We start from the raw sequence: 22,967 nt of genomic DNA, 5'->3' as shown, positions 1-22,967 counted from the left end.
AGCTAGGAGAAAAAAGATGACCATCTCCCTGGAAGACTAACCAATATAATTGTATGGAAAACTGCTTCTCTCCTTTTCCCATCCTGCGTAAGAGTGTGAAATTGAAAACCTGACATTCTCATACTTCACAGTGACAGAAATGTTCTATTTTCATTTCCAAATGATCAGTTTTCCTACTTTTTTTTTTTTGTGGGAAACAGCTTACAATTCCAAGATTTGCTTTCATAAAAAATAAAATCAAAAATAAAACTCCGAAAACGTCAAACATTTCAATTTCCCCTCCCCCTTAATTAAGGGCAACTATATTCTTTTGCAGATAAAGACAGGAGCACAAGGTAAACTGATCAGGGAGCTTAGAAGACATTTGAAAAATTAACTGAATCTTTGCAGCTATCACCCAGCCCAAAACTTTACAGACTTTTGTAGGCTGTATTCTTCCTAGATTAGGAGAAATTTCCATAAAATCAATGATTTATTCTACCTTTATCCAAAACAAGGTGCTGGTCTGAGTCCTATTGTTTCCTAGCTGACCTAAGATAGCTTTAAAGCAGCCTTTTGATTCATCTTTTCCTTACTACCTAGTTTCATGTTACAGGTGTGATACCAGCAGCTGTTCTACAAACCTGACACAGCAGAAGACATCTGGAACAGCAACTTCTGTGTAGGACTCAAAGTATTAGGACTTGCTGAACACTTACTGCTCAAGCACAGATCAAAACCACACTGTTTAAGGTGCTGAATGACCAGAACAAAGATGAAGAACCTCCCCTATTCTGAAGTGACAGATCAACTCTATGGCATGACATATATTATTGAAATAACTCAACTTTTTTTACATGCTTGCCAATTTTTTTTAAAGACCTTGACAAAAGATTTCAGAAGAGCTGAAGTGTAGTTGTTCTACAGAGAGTAAATCAAGGAGGAGCCAACACAAAAACACCAAACCATACAAGATAAAATTCATTAAACACATTAATCCTTAACAGGACAGCCACTAAGTCATGCAGTGATAGCATTATCCTCTTACTGGTGGGTCTGGTTTTTACTTTCTCCCAGGAGAGGCAAAATGTTTGACTTAAGAGCAGTCTAAGCTAGTTTCAAAATCAGAATGAAAAGCTTTGATTTTGAGAAAGGTAAGTTTTAACTTCCCTTTTCCAAAGTGAAATAACTTGCCTAATTTTGAATTACTTTGCCTTTACATGGTTTATTTTAGCACCTTACAATTCTCCATCCTTCCCATTTGCAAATACAGACAGCTCAAAGTAGTAGTTCTTTACTTGTAACAACAACAAAGGCTATTTTTTGCCCTATCTCCTCACCAAATCTCAACTCATTTCTCTTTCCACTCTTGTTTTGAATTTGACACCTCCTCTTCACCTATATATTCTTCTCATAATATCACAAAAAAACTTCACATTCTCAGAAATGCACTGAAACTTCAAAAATACAACTTTATGATAGATGTACAATAAAAAAAAACCTGAAAGTACCATCAGGACTACATGGATTAAAAGGAATTGTAAGTGTGCAAATTTCTAGCATTAGTAGGCCTGCATTAACTTAACTGCCAAGTATTCAGTAAGAAGAAGCCTCGTCCTAGGAAGACACCAGTCCAAATGCATGGTTTGCTTCTTTCTCCATCTTCTGCCTGATGCAGGAGAACAAGCAGCTGACATGCGTTCCCTATTAACAGCTGCTCCTGAAGCTTGAAGGAGATTCAGACCTATTTTAGCCTGTCAGAAATTCTCAGGTATTGCCAGTGTTCTTGTGGTGGGTTTACTTTAGCTGGTCACCCAGTGCCCACCACTTCCCCTCCCTGTCTGAAAACCAAAAGGCTCATGGGTCAAGATAAGGACAGGGAGGTCACCCAATTACCATCACAGGTAAAACAGACTTGACTCAGGGAAATTAGTTTAATTAGTACCAATCAGAGTAAAGTAATGAGAAAATAAAACCAAATCTTACTTTTCCCCCCCCCCCTTCTCAGGTTTAACTTAATTCCCAGTTTCACTACTTTTGCTCCTTCCCCCCAGCAGCACAGGGGGACAGTTAGGAGGAGTTACAGCCTGCTCATGACACATTGTCTCTTCCACTCCATCCTCCTTGCTCTCTTCACCTGATCCAGGATGGGGTCCTCCACGAACTGCCCCAGCACAGGGTCTCGCACAGGGTCACAAATCCTGTCAGCAAACCTGCTTTTAAAAGCACAGGTTCACAGTCTCTTTCAGGCATCCATCTGCTCTGGCAAGGGTTCCGCCATGGGCTGCGGGTGCACCTCTGTTCACCATGGACCTCCATGGGCTTCAGAGGGACATCCTGCTTCACAACGGACTGCAGGGAAATCCCTGCTCCAGTACCTGGAGCACCACCTTCCTCTCCTTCATCATTGACCTTGGTGTCCCTGCTCCAGTACCTGGAGCACCACCTTCCTCTCCATCATTGACCTTGGTGTCTGCAGTTGCTTCTCTCACATATTCTCACTCCTCCCTTCTCTGGCTGCTGTTGAACAGCAGTTTTTTCCCCCCTTCTTAAATCTGTTATCACAGAGGCTCTACCACCACTGCTGATGGGCTTGGGCTTGGCCAGCTGCAGGTCCATCTTGGAGCCAGCTGGCCTTGGCTCTGTCGGACATGGGGAAGCTTCTGGCAGCTTCTCACAGAAGCCACATCAGCGGCCCTTCTCCAACAAAAACCTTGCCATGCAGAGCTAATACAATCATCCTGAATAACATTATACTCAAAGAAACCTGCCATCCAATGACCCTCTCATGAATGTCAGAATGCAACAGGAAACATCTGTGATGTTTTCTTCTGTAGGTCCTCCCCTCCCTACCACTTGCTCCAATACAGGCAATCCACAGCTTTTGCTGCTGCCGGCTTCCTCCTCTTCAGAGCTGATCTTAACATCCTGTGTGATTGCTTTCCGTACTTAAATCCCAGACACAGGAACTGCTAACTACTCCTTCACAGCTGGAACTGCACCTCCTGGATCTTCCTGTTGTGAACACATAGCCAAAACGATGTATGACACAAACACTTATGTGATAAGAATCCAAACAAACGGTAAGTAGAAACGACTAATTCTCAGGGTTATCTCCGCAGTATGTGGAAGATTAGCAAAGAAAGCCATGAGATACCCTAGGTTTCAAAGAAATTTATTCCAGACATAATAAGATGAAAGAATATTCTTTCATGCAGTAAATAAGCTAAAATTAGTTACCAAAAATTAATTTAGGAAATAATAATGAGAAACTGAAGTCCTATTTCCCATGCTAAAAGAAAAACATACAGGACTTCAGTATTTTGTTAGAATACTAGATGATACACTAATCTTTCCCATGCAGAAAAACCATCCTACAAAACCTGAATTTATTCAATGCTTCAATTTGTTTCTAGAAAGAGAAAGGGATATATTCCAAATTATTAAGCGTAACAACAATCTCCATTTAAGATTTTTCCTCCCATCCTACAACAAAAATAAACAGAAACTTCAAAGGAAGAAAACTGAATAGCCACACCTGAATGTAAGAGCATATGATTGCTTTTTGACATCATTTTATTTTAAATACTTTTGTTATCCAGACTCCAGGACTAACAGGCGCAAGTCTGTCTGTCTAGGACAGATGTGTATTATCAGAACATCTTTCTTTCTAGAATTATTGCTCCTACAGGATTTCACCCAATTAACACAGTGCCTCGCAACAACCTAAACCAAACACCAGCTTTATGCCATCTGTAAAACTACTCAATCCACAGCTGCCGCAGGGGCACCTCCCAAGACAGTGACTTCAGGTTCCTCAAAGCAAAGGAAGAATGACATCAGCCATATTACCTCAGAGGGCAAGCAGACACTCTCCCTTTGTCACCCAGGCCATGTGGAGCTATCCAAGAAAATAAGTAGCATCACCAATCCTGTCTTTCTACATAATGATTTAAATACTTCAGATCATCCTACCCCTCTTTTAGAATATAAAACACGAGGGAGAGTCTTCAGACTGCACCAGACACAATCTGGTACACATATGGGCAATTTCAATTTTAGCTTAAATTTAGTTTAGATGTTGTTTAAATGTAGTTTAAATAGTGTTGATCACACAATTGAGTCCTTTTATAGTCTGTATTAAGATATGCCTACCCATGCATGAGGAAAAATCCAAAACACTCCAGAGAAAAAAGAAAATGTTCTTTTAGTGCTGAAAACCCACAGAAATTCTGTATCCTCAAGCTCCTCTGTGACGTGCTAGAAATCATTCATGAAGGAAACATTCTGCTCCATCAGTTAATAACTCTTTTTCTCTACGGTAGTAATCTCTGCACACCATCACCAGCAGCACGTGGTCTGCAGACTTATCTGTAGGCAATTCCTCTGAAAGATTTAATGCAGTGATTTTTATTTTTCAATCCTTTCCATTATTGACTGCATGCAAGTTGAAAACCATTATTAAAAACATGGGGAAATAAACAACACAATAAAAAGTGCTTGTACAAAAAACAGAGCATCTGTAAAAATAACCGGTTGTGTGGAAAAACCTTTAGACACTTAAATAATAATAGAAATGCAACATGCATCACTTCCTTAAATCTCTAAGTCAAGCTGTCCTTGTGAGAAGTTTACTGCTTTTAAAGACTGGGAAATAGCCAGTTTGCTGCTTCACTATTTTTTGGCAGGATTTAGTTGGTTGGTGCTTCATTTGGGGTGGGTTTTTTAATAAAGTGTAATATGAAAACACAGTCTCTCTCTCTCTGACACATACAAACACACACAGAGACACTTTCTGGAAATACTAGTTTTTTACTTTTTAGAAAATAGTACCAGAAAAATAACTTTTCAGAAAACATTGGGAAAGGACAGCAGGTGAGACCAGCTTTTCAAACTACTCTAGAATAAGTCACAAGTGATACATGAGTCAGGACATTTAACCATTGTTAAACATGCATATTTCACAGGGGTTTGTATTTTTTTATTTTATTTCATAGAAAACATAGATTTTCTTAAAAGCAAAAGCAGATGAAGAACAGAAAAGTCTGCACGCAAAGAATAAAAACCTTCTAAATCACTGTAAACATGATATATTGTGTTTCCACATGAACCTAATACAGCCATCAATTCTGACCTTGAGCAAGGACCCCTCTTGCTATCTTGACCTGTATTTCATCAACAACACAAACTGTCATATTGTAAAAATCGAAAGTTAAAACAGACAGCCAGTATAAGTAGAATATATGTGTATATGCATATGGGTATATATACACACATACATCTATCAGGAATATATCAAAATATAAGATACTGATACCTGGAACTCTAATGTCACTAAAGCAATCACACCAGTCACTAATTGGACACACTAGCTACCAATACAGCTCATATTCACAAATCCCACAGGATTTCCATTAAACCTAACCCCTTTCCACTATTCATTCTGAAAAAGAAAAGAGCATCAACACACATGCAGAAAGACTACTGTAAATACCGTTAACCATCACCTCAGAAAGTATACCTCACCAATCCAGATGTCTGACAAATGAAGGTAACTTCTACAAATGCAGTAGAAGTGATTTTTTTTTCCCAAATTTAATGCACTGTTGTTTTGAGTTAAGCATAACCACTGCAGAGGAAGTGAACTTTTGCCATGACTTAACTACTGAGAAGAGGTCTCAGACTACTCAAGGCCACTTGCTGTGTCCATCTTACTACTTGATAAAAGAAATTTTCTGACAAGGATTTACAGACTTCACTCTTTTCTTCATGAAGTCACATAACAGATCTTTAAATGGGATTACAGCTATAGCATGCAAGCCAGGAAGACAAAATTACAGCTTAATATATAACAAAGGTGAAATAAGTAAGAACAGAGATTGCTGCTGGAAGTACTCCAATAGCTAACATAAATCTCTTATCAGGATGATTTTGCACTTCAGCTTTTAAAGTGTCTAGTGTAGAAACACGCACAAGACCAGATGACCACAGGTAACTTATCTGTACACTTTGCTCACAATAAAACCTGACCTTCGGACCAAAAAGAACCTCCTTGAACTATAAACAGGAAAGAATTCTACCCACAAAGCTTCAGTCTGGATTAAGACCCACAGCAGCCTCTGTGAACATTACTATATTAATGACAAAAAATGTTTTAAGGAAGCATCCTACAACACCAAGTGAGATACACTGAAAATGTCTTGGAAAGATGGAACCAGATAATGACACCCGTATCAGCTGTCCTTTCCTGATTACTGCTTCCCTCCCATTACCGGGAATAAGCACGGAATTCTCCATTATCATCACCTCAGGATAGCAGCCAACTTGACCTCAATTATTTTAATGAAGCAAACAATGAACGTTAAAATTGGAATGACTTGTTATATAATAGTTATTAAGGCTTAGACACATACATCCTATCAACAAAGCTTCAAAGGAGGAAGTTAATTTTCATTTGGCATGTAATTTGCAGACAGAGACACAAAAAGTGATGGAATGAACAGAACTATCACCTCTGTCAGTCAGGATGGAAGCTAATCACCAGGGCACATTTCTTCTTCAGTCCTTGCCTCTGCTTTCACAATTCAATTTTTTCCCTCGAAGGAGAATGAAAACAAGCTCCCTCCACCCCATCTTTTATTTTGTCTCTTCCCTAACCAGGAACTCACATAATCTCTGTTAGGGAAAAAACTGAAAAGTCAGTTGCTACTTATCTTCATTGTCTCACCGAACAAAACATTATTTCCTTTAGGGTTTTGTTTTTTGGTTTTTCGTTCTCAGCCTCTTCCCCATGTGCTCCACAGGCTGGTTCCTTGTGAGGAAAACCTTACAGAACACACACCAAATGTCATCAGGACTGAGTCTAAAAGCCAAGTCTAAGACAACCAGAAAAACGGGGAGTGGAGGAGGCAGGCTGCCTCAATTGTTTCCTGTTCTTAGCTACTCTCACCAATCTGCTGCTCTCCCACTGGTTGCCATCAGCACCTCCTGGGGCTATGAGCTCTCCACAGACCTCAGCACAGGGTTTACTCTCCAGTGAGCAGCTCTTATTTACCTACTTCTGTCATGAACATTTTGAATTGGCTAGTTAATTTCTTCATATACTAAACATGAAACTATGCTCCATTCTTTACATATTCAATCCCTATTTTATATCTTCAAATTCTGTAACTTGGACACTTGCTGTATATCCTTGCAACATAATATAATTCTGTTTTGTTCAGACAACATTCTTTAATCATTTGATGAACTACAGACATCTTCCATTTGGCCTACTATCCAATAGCTTATTAATCACACCTGCAAGCTCCCTTGCTATTAGTTGCACAGCTACAATAGTAAGACTTTGTATTTTGTAGGTCTGCATACTACTGCTTTAGTCCATAAAGCTGCCAGATTTGGGGGAGACAGGAAAAAGGGGACACAAGTCTTTTTTGCTGACTAGCCTGGAAGCCTTAAACATTCCTTGCAGTAGCAGAGGAAGAAAATTAATCTACCTTTCCAAGAAATTCTCAGTCTGTTGCAGCTCAGGTATACGAGAGGACACTCCTCCCTTCCTCCCTTTAAAATAGGCAGAAGCTCAGTAAGAAGGGGAGCTGACCTAACTAGCTGTTTTACAAAAGCATCTCTCTTCTCAGAAGAATGAAAGACAGGATATATTTAACAGATCTATCTCCAAACACCAAAGAGTGTATATGGTATCTGTAATTGTCAGTGTTCTCTGGGACTTCATGAAGACACTTTATTTGGATGCAAAACACTCCCAAGGACAATCTGAGTGTCCTGAGCTTCTAAAGAAGTGTGCTTCTTACACCAGGGAAACAGAGAGACCCCAGAGAGAGTTTCACAGTCCTTGCAACACATATGGTTAGTAAAGAGGATTGAAGCAGTTCTGGCAGGATCCCTGAGAATGCCTCCAGAAAACTCACCAAAACAGCCCACCTACTCAGGCCAAAACAAATCAGATGCTTCCCTTTGCTACCTCCTTACCACATTTCCTTATGACAACCCCAGACATAAGGTTAAATGCATGCTCTCTGTAGTCAATCTGTCCTCCTCCCCTGAGAAATGAGCTTCTGAATGACAGAAAGGCAGCTGAGGGCAAGGGTGAGGAAAAGATCTGGTGTCCATGCAAACAGACTAGAACAAAAAGTTCAGATTTTGCCAGAGAATATTTAAGTAGACAGATGATCTTGGAGTTTCTAGAGGATGTTTTTAGTCTTAATCAATACTCTGATGTATATACTCAGCTTTCCTTGAGTGGCTTCATATTATATAGGTGGGGGAAAAAATGGGAGGGGAGGGAAGCTTTTCCTATCATCCTCCCAAAAATTTTTAATTATCCTGAGAATACCTTCTTGCTGCTTAAATCTGAAAGAGAATACTTCTCCCTCACAAAACAACATCAACTTCATGGTTTTTTCCCTGTGGAAGATTTACAGACAAACCAAAGTACTGAAACACTAGAGATAAAAAAAATTCCTCTCATAGTGTCAGCTGTCTAAGAGTGTTTAATGGAGCTACTCCACAAGTCTTTAGGTGAGAAGTGAAATCTTTTTAGAAAGAGCTGGTTGCCATAACAAATATACAAGTGAAAGTCAGTGATTCAGACAAATTGTATCAATGAGCACTGCGTTTTCCTACAAATCAGAGTGAGTAAGCTATTTTTCTCCAAAAGATCAACCTAGCACTGGTCACTTTGCCACTGGAGGGAGGTGTCTGGGAATCAGGGCCTGTTGCAGGACACATGGCAGGTTTCCTCTTTTGCCTGTTGTGTTACAGCTCCCTGTGAACACTCCACGTATCCAGGTAACCTATGACATTTTGCACAAAAACGACTAGTAAATGCTGGGTTTCTTCACCGTGCTCCCTTTTCTTGAGGATTTTCTATTAACCACAGCCTACTAATAGCCACCTATTGAGACTTAGCATTTACTGGCAAACACAACTCAAGTAGAGCAAAGTGTTGGGATCTTGAGGAAAAATCACAGGGAAGAGAAAAAGCAGCTCCCAATGTTGTTTGCCCCACCTCACATGCTTTCAGTGATCCAGAACCAAAAAATTAGACAAGCAGAAAGGAGTCCACAAATTCAAGTAAATCTTGGATGGCAACTGGCTGCCATCTAGCCAAGCAGGAAGCACACTGTTCTATTTTAAACCACAGAATGCAGTATTGAGAGCAGTTTATAAAAAGCACTTTGTGGGAAATTATTCTTATGCAATTTTACTATAAAAATTACCTCACAAAGTCATTATTTTTAGTCATTAAATGTTACTCATAAGCAGATGTTATTCTGTGGGCTTTTCTGAGTAGCAGTTTTTCTTACACTTCAGAAAGATCACTTTGCTGAAGCTAACAGCTATAGTCCTAAGCTGGAAAGCATATTTTGATTATCAGGAATTTAGGCTAATTTGTGAATTTCAAGTATTCCAAAGAGCTCCTAAAATGTCGCTGCTAACCATTAAGTCAACATCAGCAATCACAGGAAAATTCTATCAGTTTACTGCAATATAGGGCACAATTGATAAAAAGTGAGGTTTGGACTTTGAGTGAAATTAGTCTTCAGAAGAGAAAAGGCCAGTTGAACATAAATTACACACTTCAGCATGAGTAGCTCAAGGATGCAGAGGTTTCTGTCAGAACATATGGTGCTGGAAAAAGTAACTCTATAAACTTTTTAAATTTTTATTATTATTATTATTATTCCATTCTAGCTGGGAATATATAAACACATACTGCCACTCAGAGAAGTCCAATATGCCATACAGTAGACAAACTTCTGATGGACAGTCCCAGTGCATCTTCCCTTTGCCAAGACTGCTTTTAGATCCTTTCACCCCTTCTCTCTGTTAGCCACCTAACTTGTAGTGTCCAAGCATAAAACTGACTTTTGTTTCCATCATTTAAAAAACCCTGAGATGTGCACATCACTTCCCCATCTTACAGTCAATTCACCTCACGTTTTCTGAGAAGTCAGTGAGCTGTCCATATCAAGGCTATCTAACCTTGCCATTCCTGAGTCTTCCATAAAGTGCACCTCCATAGGCTGTCACAAAGCATTCCTAATCCATTCCTTTGACTTCTCCCTATGTAGAAAAGCTGACTGTCAACTGGTTTAAGTTGATATCATTAACTTCACTGCACTGAAGTAATTCACCATACACTACCATAATTTTGAGTACCCAACTTGTGACACGCTGTAAGGCTGAAGCACCCTTATATAGCAACTTTTCCACAAATCCATCTGTTTTGTGTCTGTCAGCCTAAACCTATCAATAAAACTGCAATTGGATAACTGGGGTTTTAGGAGAAAACCTGTACGCAGTTATCCCAGAACACAGTAGATACCACCAGAAAAACATGCTAAGAAGTATGTGCAAGAACATATGACTGTGCTTCCTAGAAAGTGGCAAAGGGAAGAGACAAATGAATGAACCATAATAAAAATTTAAAATAATTCATCAGTGACAGCTATGTATCTAGTACCTATAATACAATGCTACTTTAAGGCATATTAGTCAGATTCGGGCAGATGTAGTTCTGGTTTGCTTGCTGGATGAGATGTTGCTAGCCATTGTCTTATTAGCCATTCTTTTAAAGCATATTGTCAGAAATCAGAATTGCAACCAATAAGCAGCTGCTGAAAAGCACCTATGTAGCACAGTTTCCAAAGCATTCAACACCTGCAATACAAGCACTACAATAAGAACATGCAGCAAAAGCTGTTAGAGATCAGGTCTTTAAGTAACTAAGAGCTACAGTGTTTACTATTCACATTTGTTGTAAACTCAAAATGTTCCCTGTGTTTCTTAGCGTAGTATTCAGTACTTTAGGTGTTACACAAGGAGCTGAAGATTATAGTAAGCCCTCAATAAAAGTGTATAATAATGTAAACTTAATGGTATGCTTAAAATATATGAGCCATTTCTATGGTTACTTTCTCCTTGAGAGCATTTATATAAGTACCTTCTGTACTTAATATCTGAAACTTGGCCAGCCACCTAATATTACACTGTCATCTGTTACCACTGAGAACATTCAAAAATATCTTCTACTTAATTTAATAAAAATAGCATGTAAGTGTGGGTTAACAAAATGGCCCATGTATCCTGGAAGCAGTAATTTGCGTTACAAACAGAGTTGCAGAAGGTGGCCCTTGTCACCCTTGTTCAGGGTTTGCTGCGAAAATCACTGCTGCACCAGCCAGCCACCCAGAAACCTGCACTGGAAACAAGACCATGAGATGTGATACCCTAATCTGAGGAAAGATTTACTGAGGTATGTTTTCTTTAAAGCTTCATTTTCAAACTGAGAACTTTGATTTTAAACTAGTGCAGTATTTGTGCTATAATTGTGAAAGAAAACAGCCCTGTAGTTTTCCAAAAATGCAGGTATGTGTATGATATGCTATGCTGTTTTACACATGCACATAAAACAGTTGAATTTTGTACATAAAGCAGAATTAAGTGGCAGTTTTGAAGGCACACAAACCGGAGACTGAATTCCCTTCAAATGTGACTTCTCTCAAGATCCCTTGGGAACCTACCATTTACTGGAAATGTAATTAAATGTCTTAATAACTGTAAAGAATAATTTTGGCTTCTCTGCAGTTGCTTAAGAAAATGAATGCTGCAGCAATCTCTGAATGTAGTTATCATACATACTGTATTATCCCTAATTTATAAATTGCCATTTATTAAATGATGGAAAATTATCATCTTTGCACATGCTCAATTACTGCTCAACTACAGGCTGGGGGGGGGGGGGGGTAGGGAAAAATATCAGAAATAATGAGCCAGGTTCACTCTTGACATAACCCGTATGGACAAACAGTGTAATTTTAGTAGAACATTTGCTCTATGATTCCCATAGCAACCTTAATTCTCCCTGCCTGGGTATCTGAAAGCCAGGATGACTCAACCTTCATATGAATACAAAATCAAATGCACAGAACAAAGTGTAGGTCAGGAAGATGCTACTTCAATGCACTCTTAGTGACCTCAAACATACTGCAAACACAAGGTAAAGGTTCAGAGATCAGAGAAGTATTCAGCTCATGTTTATGTAATAATAACAATTGGTTTATAATATTAGAATAATTTCCATCTCCTCATCCCCAAAGTAAGACAGTTAATGCTACTAACTGAGTAATTTTTATAAGCACATGTACATTTACTACTCCAGGAGGTACTAGACTGACACTGTCAGAGATTTAAGCATCCCATTTACTCCCCAAGGAGACATGTTTCTATTGATCTTAGCAGTACTTACTTGAGATAGAATAAGCAGATACAGGAGATGAGAAATCTATAGACAAGTCAAACAGCCTCCGAAGAAACTGCCACAGAAGGCACCAAATAACTGCATCTGTTCTACATACTCTCAATCCTGGTTTTCTGTCTAGGGAGATGAAGGGCAGGGAATCACACAAACATTGCTGTATAGCCAGAAGAACATTTCTGTGTGCTCACAATGGTATTTTCATACTGTACAAGGATCACATGTTTCTAGAACTGGGGCCAGCACCAATTCAGAAGAAAGTGCAGAGGTAACACTTGCAGCTGCCCCTTTTAGACCTCATGTTAGGTTTGAAACTGGTTTATACTGTTACAGATTTAACGCCTCTAAACAAATCATAATTGCTCCTGTTAAAACCCAGCTGGGAGCAACCCCTTCAGTATCAGTGAGCTCAGGGGCAACTGAGCTGTTAAATGTAGCTGTAACACGAATTTGTATTACAACACTTCTCAATTCGAAAAGTATGTCGAAGCACAGTTAAATAGTAGTAGCTGTAGTATAACTTACACTACCATGTTCTGTGCCAAATAAATATCAACTAATGAATTAAGGCTTAAGGCCTCATTCACTTTTAGTATTGACTTCAATGGACACAAAACTGACACAAAGGTTTTCTGCTGTCTTTTCTTCTGCTTCACTTTTCTTCAAGCCAAGAAGTATCCATTGCTTTCTGCGAAACAGCTGGTTTTGGTTTGAGTTTTTTCCAAGCACTTTCACATTACCTGTTTTAGAGTGGAGACATTCTTCCCTGTTTTTCACACCCAGATAATTAAAATGAAAAATTTCTGACAGTGAGATTGCAGACAAATGGAAGTGTAATACCTACAATACATACAAAGCATAGATGCAGTGTTATGAGGATGTAAACACTTCGGTAACATACCTCATTTTCCAACTAGCCTCCATACTTAAAGCATAATCCATAGCACCTATTGTTAAAGACGACTTATCTTGTATATGATATGATGCACTTGATGAAAGATGATCAATAGGACAAGCCTTTACTAATTTATTAGGTATAGTGGGGGGGTGCAGGAAGATATTTTAAATACAAGTCCAGGAAAAAATGGAGAGTTATAACTAACAAAGGCTACTCCTCTGTGTTCTTTCCCTCCCTTTTCCAAAATTGCCACTCACTGTACCACCATATTATTTCCTCAAATGAACAGAAAACAGGACACTTGGAATTCAAAACTGAAACACTTCCTGCAGTATCTATGAGAGATGAAATACCCTGGTCAGTCCAACTATCAAATCTGTCTAGAGTGTATTTACTACACTAATTCTGAAATGCAGGAAGACTCTAGTTAAAAGGATCAGCCACAAACTGCCATGAAGAAAACATCACAAAGCTACCTTTTATACTAAAATATGTCTAGAAAGAAAAATGGACATGTTTTTAGTTAACTACTTTTATACCTGACTAACTAAAGCACAGCAACACAGACTTCAGCAGTGCTGTTGTAGCTGCACTCCACAGTTATCAGCTCTCCCCCGATAAAGCACCCACATTACCAGGCCAGAAAGACTGAAGTTAGCACAGTTTAGCACCCCATCCTACCTCCATACCTTAGGTGAACATGAGATCATTTTCATCTCCTAAAAGCAAATATTTGATTTATTACTCATGCAGATGTAATGGTCATCTTTGTTACAAAGCTAGCTCTCATTTTCCTGCACTCCAAAACCAAGGTGAGAACTGCCAGTGAAAGCAATGATCTAGTATATAGCATTTCTCCCCACTTTTACAAAGTAATTTTACACAAAATTAGACACACACTGTCAAAAACACTTAACATTTTAACAGGATTTTTAAATGTTCTTTGTGCATACTTTACACTAAGCATGATGTCCTGCTCAAGGAGCTGAATTTTTTTCATGCACCCTTATTGCACAACCTCACAGAACCTCAACACTATGCCAAAGATCTAGAGCTACAGCATTCTTTCTGCTAAGACTCACATTAGACCTTATCCATTGACCTTTCCATGTACACACTTTCAGAGAAATGAAAGGAGGACAAAAAAATTGAAATAAAAAGCAAAACTTGACTTTTTCAAAGCTGCAAAGTAAAATCTGGCATAGGTCAAAAACCATCAAGATTTCCCCCACTACCAGCGTGAACACTGACTACAAAGCTTTAACATCAACACACAGCTTAGTGTATGTCTTCACATAAAGTCCACACGCGTGGAAGTCCTGCAAGTCTGAATGTTCCCCCACGTGGTTTAAGCACTGCATCTCCTCTTTCACCTACAATGCTGCCTGTGCAGTGCTGTAATTCTGTGACACAACAAACACTTCTCCACGGACAACACCATCCGTTTTTGCTAACAGTAGCTAGTCACAGTTCCTAATTTTGCTATCCAAATATTACAGTGATCTGAAGACATTCACTTCTCACTTGAAAAATCCTCGGAAGTGTTTTAGAATCATCTCCTTCTCCTAGTAACCACATAAAATTGGACAACTGCAGCCTCACAAAATTGCTGGTAAAACTCACTCCATGAAGCCCTAGGTGTAAGTCCTAGATTTCCTGATACTGTAAGGGAAGAAGCAAAGAACTACCACTACTAGCTGCATAATTCCTGCAGGAATCAAATGGTAACTGTGTTTATATATGGAAAAGGACATGCAAGAAGCAGTAGGACTGTCATCTTACCAAAAAGCAATCCTTTCCAAGTTCTGGGACTGCCCACTGGCACATAAAAGAGATGTCACACTGGTGGAGGCCCTGTGAAATCTGGATCTCACTGTACCAAATGTTCAGAAACCCATGCAGATGACTAGTCAGGGCATCAAAAGTTGTAACAAGCACCACATTTCAAAGGGATCAGAAAATCCTTCACTGAATTTTTTAAATTGTGGAAAGAAATATTTCTCTGGACTGCAGTTTAATTTCTCTAAATGTCTGTAAATAATTAATATAAATTACTACAAAATCTTCACACACTTGGTTCTTTAACAACAATGGTAACACTGCCAGAGATTGTACAAGAGTCAGACACTCTCAGCCAACATAAACACCATTCTGACCATTCTGCCACTATTATTTAGTTCAGTGACAGCTAAAATTTAATATGAAGGGTGATGTGGCCACTTGGCTTAACCTTCCAGTTGATTTTAACCACCTACAGTTAAGAAATCTGAAAGCTTAACTCTCATCATAAATTTCTAAGAGGATAATAATATCCACAGTTTTAAAAACAGAATTAAATTTCAAGACCATGGAGACTTAGGTTACCATAAAATCACTTACTAAAAAATTAGCTCAAAGTACCCCTTTAATGCTAAGTTATGGTCCAAATAAAGAGGATCTCCAATAATTCTGCAAAAAGTGCAACACACTGCAGATCATTTCTCACAAAGTAATGTATGGTTAAGTTTAGTTTTGATGTAACATCCCATAAATCAGTGTAGACTGGACTATTAACACCAAATTAATATAAGCAAAAATCTGATTTAAGAGAACAATATTAAACAGCATAAAAAATTACATTATGATGAAAAGTAATGCACCTGAGCTCCTTTTCAATTCAACACTATACAGAAGTAGGTCAAGTATTAAAACATAAATTTTTAATAGCAGTCAGAAGCTCCATACTTATGCTCAGTTTTAACTTATCAAAATTTGGAAAAAAGGTGAAATTCTAATTTTACAACAGAAACATTTATTACATGTGCCATTTTGCAGACCTAGACAGTTGTATTTACTACATTTATACATTTTTGCATGTCAGTTAGGTGTTAAATAGACCTCTTTGCTACAATTAGTTTCATGCTAAAATTTGCTATGCTGTTAAAAATAAAACTATATCAGCCAGAACAAACCACAGAAGGAAACAATGTTACAATGTCACTTTTACTATGAAGTCAAAAGAGAGGAAAAAAACCAATCAAGTATTACCAAGCATCTTGCATTATATAAAATATAGGAGTATATTTTTGCAACATGGAGAGACACTTCACTTTTTTACAAATAATATGGCCAAACCAAGAGAGTTCAGAATTGAGTAGCAATTTCAAGTTCAACACTTTCTCAGAAACATTGTGCAAGCTAGCAAAGACCACACGTCCCAGGGGAAGGATGCCCCTTTTTGCAGCATTACTGTTTTTCGAAGAGCTCATATACAGCATTACCATACCACAACACTGCTGTGAAATTTAAAACACACATGCTTCCTCTCATTTTCCAGCAGCAGATCAGCTTTTTTCATTGACTCAACTACTGTATTTTGTAAGGTGTAAAATTAGCTAATGCAGTCCTATTTATAGAACAATTTTAAAAAAACTTTTTTGCATGTCAAAGCTTCAATGACATCATTCAATAAGGGGAACACCAATATTGATCTATAATCCTTTTGCAGTCTCTTCCCTTCATCCAAATCATACCAAACAACTTTCAAATAAACAGCAAAGATTTAGGTGTTGAGGAAGGGATTAACTTTCTCTTACTGTACTTTTAACTCCTATTTTTCATTGTTTCAGATTACAAAACAGGATTAGAACAGATTTAAGCGCACTTTTGTGAAGGGCTCTGGAGGTACCTCTTTACTGATAAAGTTAACAAGGGAGGGTGGATCTAACAGTCACCCATTGACTCTCATGCGGAACAAGGATACTCCCTGAAAACACAGGTATCATATACTCAAAGTCTATTGGATTCACTCTGGAAAAAGGGGAAGAAGGACATGCACAGAGTATGCTGTTGAAAAAAAATCTGCTTTCTTAACCTGGAAAAAACAGACTTATCCTTTCACAAGATGGAAACAACACCAGCAGCCACTTTTTACACAAGACTGGGATAGAAGGCAGAAAGTCCGATTTCTCCACTGTTACGCTCTTCTTTAAGAAGTAGCACACACGCACACAAAATATCCAGTACATAAAAAAGGTGAACTTCACACATCGCCTTATAAAATTTGCTTATGCATCATTTATCTTAGAACCATTTTCCCTCCCTGAAAAGCACTCACTTCTTTTAACTGTTACTGTATCTTCAATATCTAAGGGGTTTTTTTCATTATTATTGCAGCCTTCTAAAAGAAACTGGTGCTGCAGCTGAGGTACCACTCGCATCAAACAGAACAAAATCGTTACCTTCCATCTTTACAGATTGAAGTCCTGTAATAGTTACCTCTTTTGGAATCACATTGCAAACAACTGAGTCAGCAATTCACTGGCCTTTTCTCCAGGGATGATACCTGACCTCATTGTTTTTCTATAGGTTAGTATTTATTTCTTCCAAGTGTAGTTCTTTGCAACTGATGGCTTTTTCCCTTCCCAACTTACTATGACCAGCACATACACTAACACTCTCTTTTAAATTGCTTTCAGCCTTACTCGGCTTCATTTGACAAAATTGCAACAGCTCCCACTGTTGATTTTATTATAGGTTTAAAGTGCACTCTGAATTCAACCTATGAGAGCAAATACATTTAGTACACTAGAAACAACTTGGGGGAGATGATTGGTAGACAAAGACAGGGTATTTTTGTAAAAAACAAACAGATATTTGTTTTCTATAATGTAAAGAAAATGTGGGTGACATTCAGACAGTGAGCTCTTCATTTTTAATGTTAACTAGAATAAAAACAAGCATTCTTCATCAGGACGTGCAATTTAAGCCTTCACTGAGAGCACATCCCAAGAATTTATTCAAATTCTTAACATGAAAGACAAACCAAAACATCATAAGGGATGAAAGATGAAAGCGTGTTCTGTGAAAATCTGCCATAATATTTAAGCTTAAAGCTCGGTACTATTTTTGTTGTGTGGAAGACAGACTAAAATCAGTATAAGTTAAATTTCCTAAACACTGGTACAAACAGGCTTTAAAAGAAACATGCTTTCTTCCTTGGTTTTCATGCCTTTGATACACACAAACCATTTTTCCATTGCAAGGCCAGTAATATAAACTTGACACAAAGGCAAGACTACAGCAGTACAGCAACAAACTGCTGAGTGTGGGGAGCTATGCCTCCATTCACACATTCATCAGACTTATTCAAGAAGTTTTTTCCAGCTACATTTAAATGCTTCAGGGCCCACTTTCCAATCGGAAAGGTTTTGCTGCACACAGCTTCAAAGAGATTTTTCCCCAGTAATGAAACACCACTGCAAAGTCTGGGAGCTGTAGCCAATCTAATTCATTTTTTAAGCATGTGCACACACCAATTTTAACATCAGCATAAAAATATCAGTATACACCTGACCTGAAGCTGAACCAGAACTAAAGCCCACCTCTTGCTCAGCAACGGGATCAAAACAAAGCAGTCATCAAGTAGGAAACAAAGAAAATCTTTAACTTGTCAGACTCGATTGCTTATTCTAAAGCAAAGTAAGCACTTCCAAGTTACAGCAAAACAGCAGATGTTTCTCTCTTACCTCTCTGACTTCATGGAGTTGACCAGATCGCTGGCTCTTCACTCTTCGAGCAGCTGCAGGTGATTTGTGATGTGTGATGGTTACAACAGTTGGCCCGCTTTGATTCATGTGTTTCTGGCCACTTGGAGATGCAGAATTAACTGTCCCAGGTGGCAGCAGAGATGAACTTCTACTTCGTGAGGATGAGATGCTCTAGAACAAGCAACAGGATTGCGGTATTAGCAACCTTTACATTAGTAATAATTTACAATTCAGGCTATACGTTTGTATTGTTCAACTTTCCCCACAAACCTAAATCTGGAGGTGTAACTGATTTATTCCTTCTGAACCATACGCATTGCTCAGCAGAGATGTTCTTGGAAACGTTAGAGCTATTGCCTTTGTTTCTTGGCTTGCCTGAAATTGGCCTTTGCAAAAATCTTCACAAATTCTTACATAATAACATGCTGCTTAGTTCTTACAATCCTACTTTTAGGAAAGCTTAGGAAGGATTTTGCAGACAGAGTAACAACAATGCCAACACAAATATTTTTTATGAAACCATTGACCTACAATTCACCAAACTGGTGTGAACAGCAAGGAAAAAAAAATCTTAATGCTTTCATTCGATGAACTTCTGAAGCAGTGTAGTATTGTTTTCAACATCAGATGTAATTTTGGCAAGGCCAATCCATACACCAATTAAACATTAAGATAAAAGACAAAACATGGCTTGAAGAAATCAACTTGTTTTGGAATAAGCTTGTGATAAACCCAATATACAAAAAAGGCCAGAAATAAATCTCCAACAGTATCTGCAGTATGAATACCTCTAACATACAACCTATAAAATCAGTCAGGATGTTAAAGAACTTCTTCTCTTTTTATCTAACCGTCTGTCAGTGTTGCTATCTCCGTTGGTTCTCTGCAGACCTCAAACACAAATCATCCTGGAGGTATACAAGACACCAATTCTTAATCAAGCTCAGATGAGCACCAGAGCACCATGGGACATCATATATAAAAGTGCAATATAAAAAAGCTTTTCCCTTCTATTTGAACTGTTGATTGCATCTGTAAGGTTAAAACAGAGTATCTTTTACCTCATGAAACACAAACCAATTCAGAGAGTAACATTTAGTAGCACTTTAAGACAGTGAAGTAAATACACAGCCCCATGGGTAAAGCACTTTTTCACCTCTCCTACAAACCCTGCACAAATAACAGTGGCAACCTACAGCATTGCTAAGACAGCCACCATCAACATGAGATACTTCTCCTGCGCCTGCTGGTGAGTGCACAGAAGTATTCCTCGAGTATAATCTCTCTTCTTATACCTTACAGGTCACTTTTGGCAATTTTGTGGTAATTTCATTAAAATACTTCAAACCAAGGTGTACAGGTTCCAACTAGCACTGGAAATAGTCAGGCCTCATGTTACCACCACACTGACTGTAAAGGACAAGGCACATTATCTGGCACTACCAAGGAGAAGGAGGGAAAGAAAGAACACAATCCCTCTGCCACCGCCACACAAAACTAGACTTTAGATTTTTGAAGGTTTAAAAAATGGATTATCACATTGCCAGTGTGCAAAGAGCTGCTAATCTCATAGAAATAATTATTATTCCATTGGTCTAGACTTAACATTTACAAATGCTTCCAAGAATGATGGTCTGACTGTTTCTGAAATTAATATATTCTTTGCTACCATGGCCAATAAGATTACCAATAATAAGCATCTTTTCAAAAATTATCCATCCTGGCTGATATATCACAATTGCATTAAAACTGGATTTGACTCTAAGGCAAAAAAGCAGCACAAGGTGTAATTTGTCAGAAGGGCACAGAAGGTTGCCAGGTTTATAATTCATCTTCCATTTGAAAGCATGGCTTAGACATAACTACAGTTAAAATAAGAGCCAGATGAAAAGTTATTTGGGAGAAAAAAGGGGATAAGAGAAACTGAATTTCCTTTTTTAAATGCATGTTCCACAGAAAAAGGGTATTCCTAGCATATAAGAGCAGACTATACTTCACTAATGTTTGTTTATCATACTGACTAGCATCAGAATACTTCTAAACTAAATTTAAGGTGTAGAGGAAAAACAAGATCATTTTAATTTTTTAATTGTAAAATCAACTTATCTTCCAGGTTAATAGGAGTTATTTTTGTTTTAGAATTAAATCCTTCGAGAATCACTGACATTTTAGTATTATACTACCACAATAATAAAAATACACAGCTGCTACTTTCACATAGCTAAACAGATCCTAAAATTCAGACAAACAGCAGCAGTGCAAAACAGTGAGTTTGCCCATTAGTTTCACTTAAACAAAAAAAATTCTGTGAGAGGTAGAGTTTTATTATGTTTTGATTTTCTTGATGGAGAGCTATAGATCTGCACATAACAAAAGTAACACAAAACATATATTGAAAAATCCATGCACAGGTTCTATACACAATCAAGAAGGTATTCTAGGAACAAGTCAGCTTTCAGGAAAAAACAAACCTGCAAAAATAATCTTATTTAACCCGCACACTTTTGAGAAATACGTTCATAAATTGAAATGCATACACATTCTAAAGTTAGTATCTACACTATTTATATTATTTGGTAATACAATGCTATTTTTCCTCAAGATAGGGTTTCCAGCTGCAGGGAACCATCTGCAGCTGATCCATGGATCACAACAGACAACTGCTGACTGCAGCTCCTGCCCTACATTTTCTCCCACGTCAACTAACATGATATGCCTTTCACCAAACCCCATTTACACTTGAGTCATAAATTTGATAGTGAACTATTACTACAAAAGTTGCTAGCTAGCTGCCATTTTTTTTAACTGGTTATGTAAGTAATGAACACACTTCCAAGAAACAGGCATGTCCATCATTTGAGTCTCTTAATCCAGATCAGGATTTTTTCCCCTGCAGCATTTGCTCTAGTTCAGAACTCACAGGGCTACATCACCTACGCTCCTGAAATGTGACTAGAGACAGAAGAGACTGTGGGACCACAGTGCATTTAAGATGGCTTTTCCTAAGTTTTGCCAAGGTATGTGGCAGCTTACAGCAACTTCTGGTGAACAGTCATTTAGGGTGCGGAGTTTGGGGATCAGTGGAGCAGGAGAGAAAAAACAGAAAAAACAGCCCATCTCTAGTTTCAGTCATGGGTGAACGCTCTAGTTTCAGACAGCTCAAGAAGGCTGTCCTGCTATAGGGACACTAGGTAGACTCAAATCTCTACATACACAAGCACACAGCCTGGCAAAGGTTGCCCATAATCCCCTGCCTGGTGCGTGTGACACTCAGCTCTGTTGTAGGGCAAGGCATGGAGCTATGGGATCTCCAGGGAGATATCACCTCTGCCAGCGAGTCTCCTAGAGTCCCCTGCTTCCCCTTGCAGCACAGAATAGTTACCAATCCTATGTAGCTCATCCAGTCAGAGAGACTGGATTCTGGAATTTGCACATACACAGTCTGTGAAAAGTATCAGAGCCAAATACATTGGTTCATGATCAGCTCCTACAGGTCTATAAGCAAGTTCTCCCCACCTCTTTGTTTTCTGTCCCTTTATACCCTTCATCCATCTTTAGTGACCCAACGTTTCCAAACAATGTGCCAGAAAATTCCACCAGCCCACAACACAAATACTCCAGCACCTAAATTTGGTATTACCCTTTAGAGGGTATCTGTAACCTACAAACCTTAAATGAGCTTAGCACCAGGACCTCTGGCTACCCATGAAGCTATCTCTAGGCAAGGCCCCAGACAAACACAAACATTTGCATCTTAAAACTTGCAAAATCAGTCACAGTCAGTATGCATGTGAATGTCTGCAGGAGGCAGCTGTTATAACGACTCAAAACCTTTTCAAGTTGGACTCCATTTCTCCACTGCCTCAGAGAACAGCAGCAGAGCACTGTGCCTGCTGCATCCAAGGAAACGGGGGAAGCATCCAACTCCTTCTGACAGCTTCTTCCTGTCACTGCCAGAAGAGAACTCCAGGAACTGCATACTCAGACCCTCAGGCACTTTTGAATTTTACAGCATACTGTCAACACCTACGTCCTAGCCAAATACCTGACTCCTCTTTTGCAGAATTTCTTGAGATTAAACACTGGGAATGACAAGCATCCCTTTCGCATTGACACACAGCTGTGCAAAAATCAGAATTTTCCGTTTTTGTTAAAACGTTAAAACCTATGTGAAGTTTTCCACTGCTAAAAGCACTCTAATTATACATCATACCACAACAGTCATTAAAGTCACTCTCACAGGAAATCAAAGCAATGATGGGCCTGTATGCCTAATCCCCCG

The 22,967-nt window shown here is 38.5% G+C and overlaps 1 protein-coding gene and 1 long non-coding RNA gene across 3 annotated transcripts in view; one reads left to right on the top strand and one right to left on the bottom strand.

Annotated features, from left to right (window-relative positions):
• The window catches only part of OSBPL10 (oxysterol binding protein like 10), an 82,946-nt gene that overhangs the window by 50,136 nt on the left and 9,843 nt on the right, over positions 1-22,967 (bottom strand). For both annotated transcript variants that reach the window (XM_017732076.1, XM_017732077.1), the window contains exon 3: positions 18,665-18,856. In XM_017732076.1, coding sequence (XP_017587565.1) covers positions 18,665-18,856 — 192 coding nt within the window. The remainder of the gene's footprint in view (positions 1-18,664; positions 18,857-22,967) is intronic.
• Positions 10,998-22,967, top strand: part of LOC108446195 — a 27,571-nt gene continuing 15,601 nt past the window's right edge. The window contains exon 1 of the long non-coding RNA XR_001861316.1: positions 10,998-11,257. This is a non-coding gene — a long non-coding RNA (uncharacterized LOC108446195). The remainder of the gene's footprint in view (positions 11,258-22,967) is intronic.

Source organism: Corvus brachyrhynchos, unplaced genomic scaffold (assembly GCF_000691975.1).
Source record: "Corvus brachyrhynchos isolate BGI_N302 unplaced genomic scaffold, ASM69197v1 scaffold53, whole genome shotgun sequence".
Classification (NCBI taxonomy): Eukaryota; Metazoa; Chordata; class Aves; order Passeriformes; family Corvidae; genus Corvus; species Corvus brachyrhynchos.
This window is presented reverse-complemented; position numbering and strand designations above follow the sequence as displayed.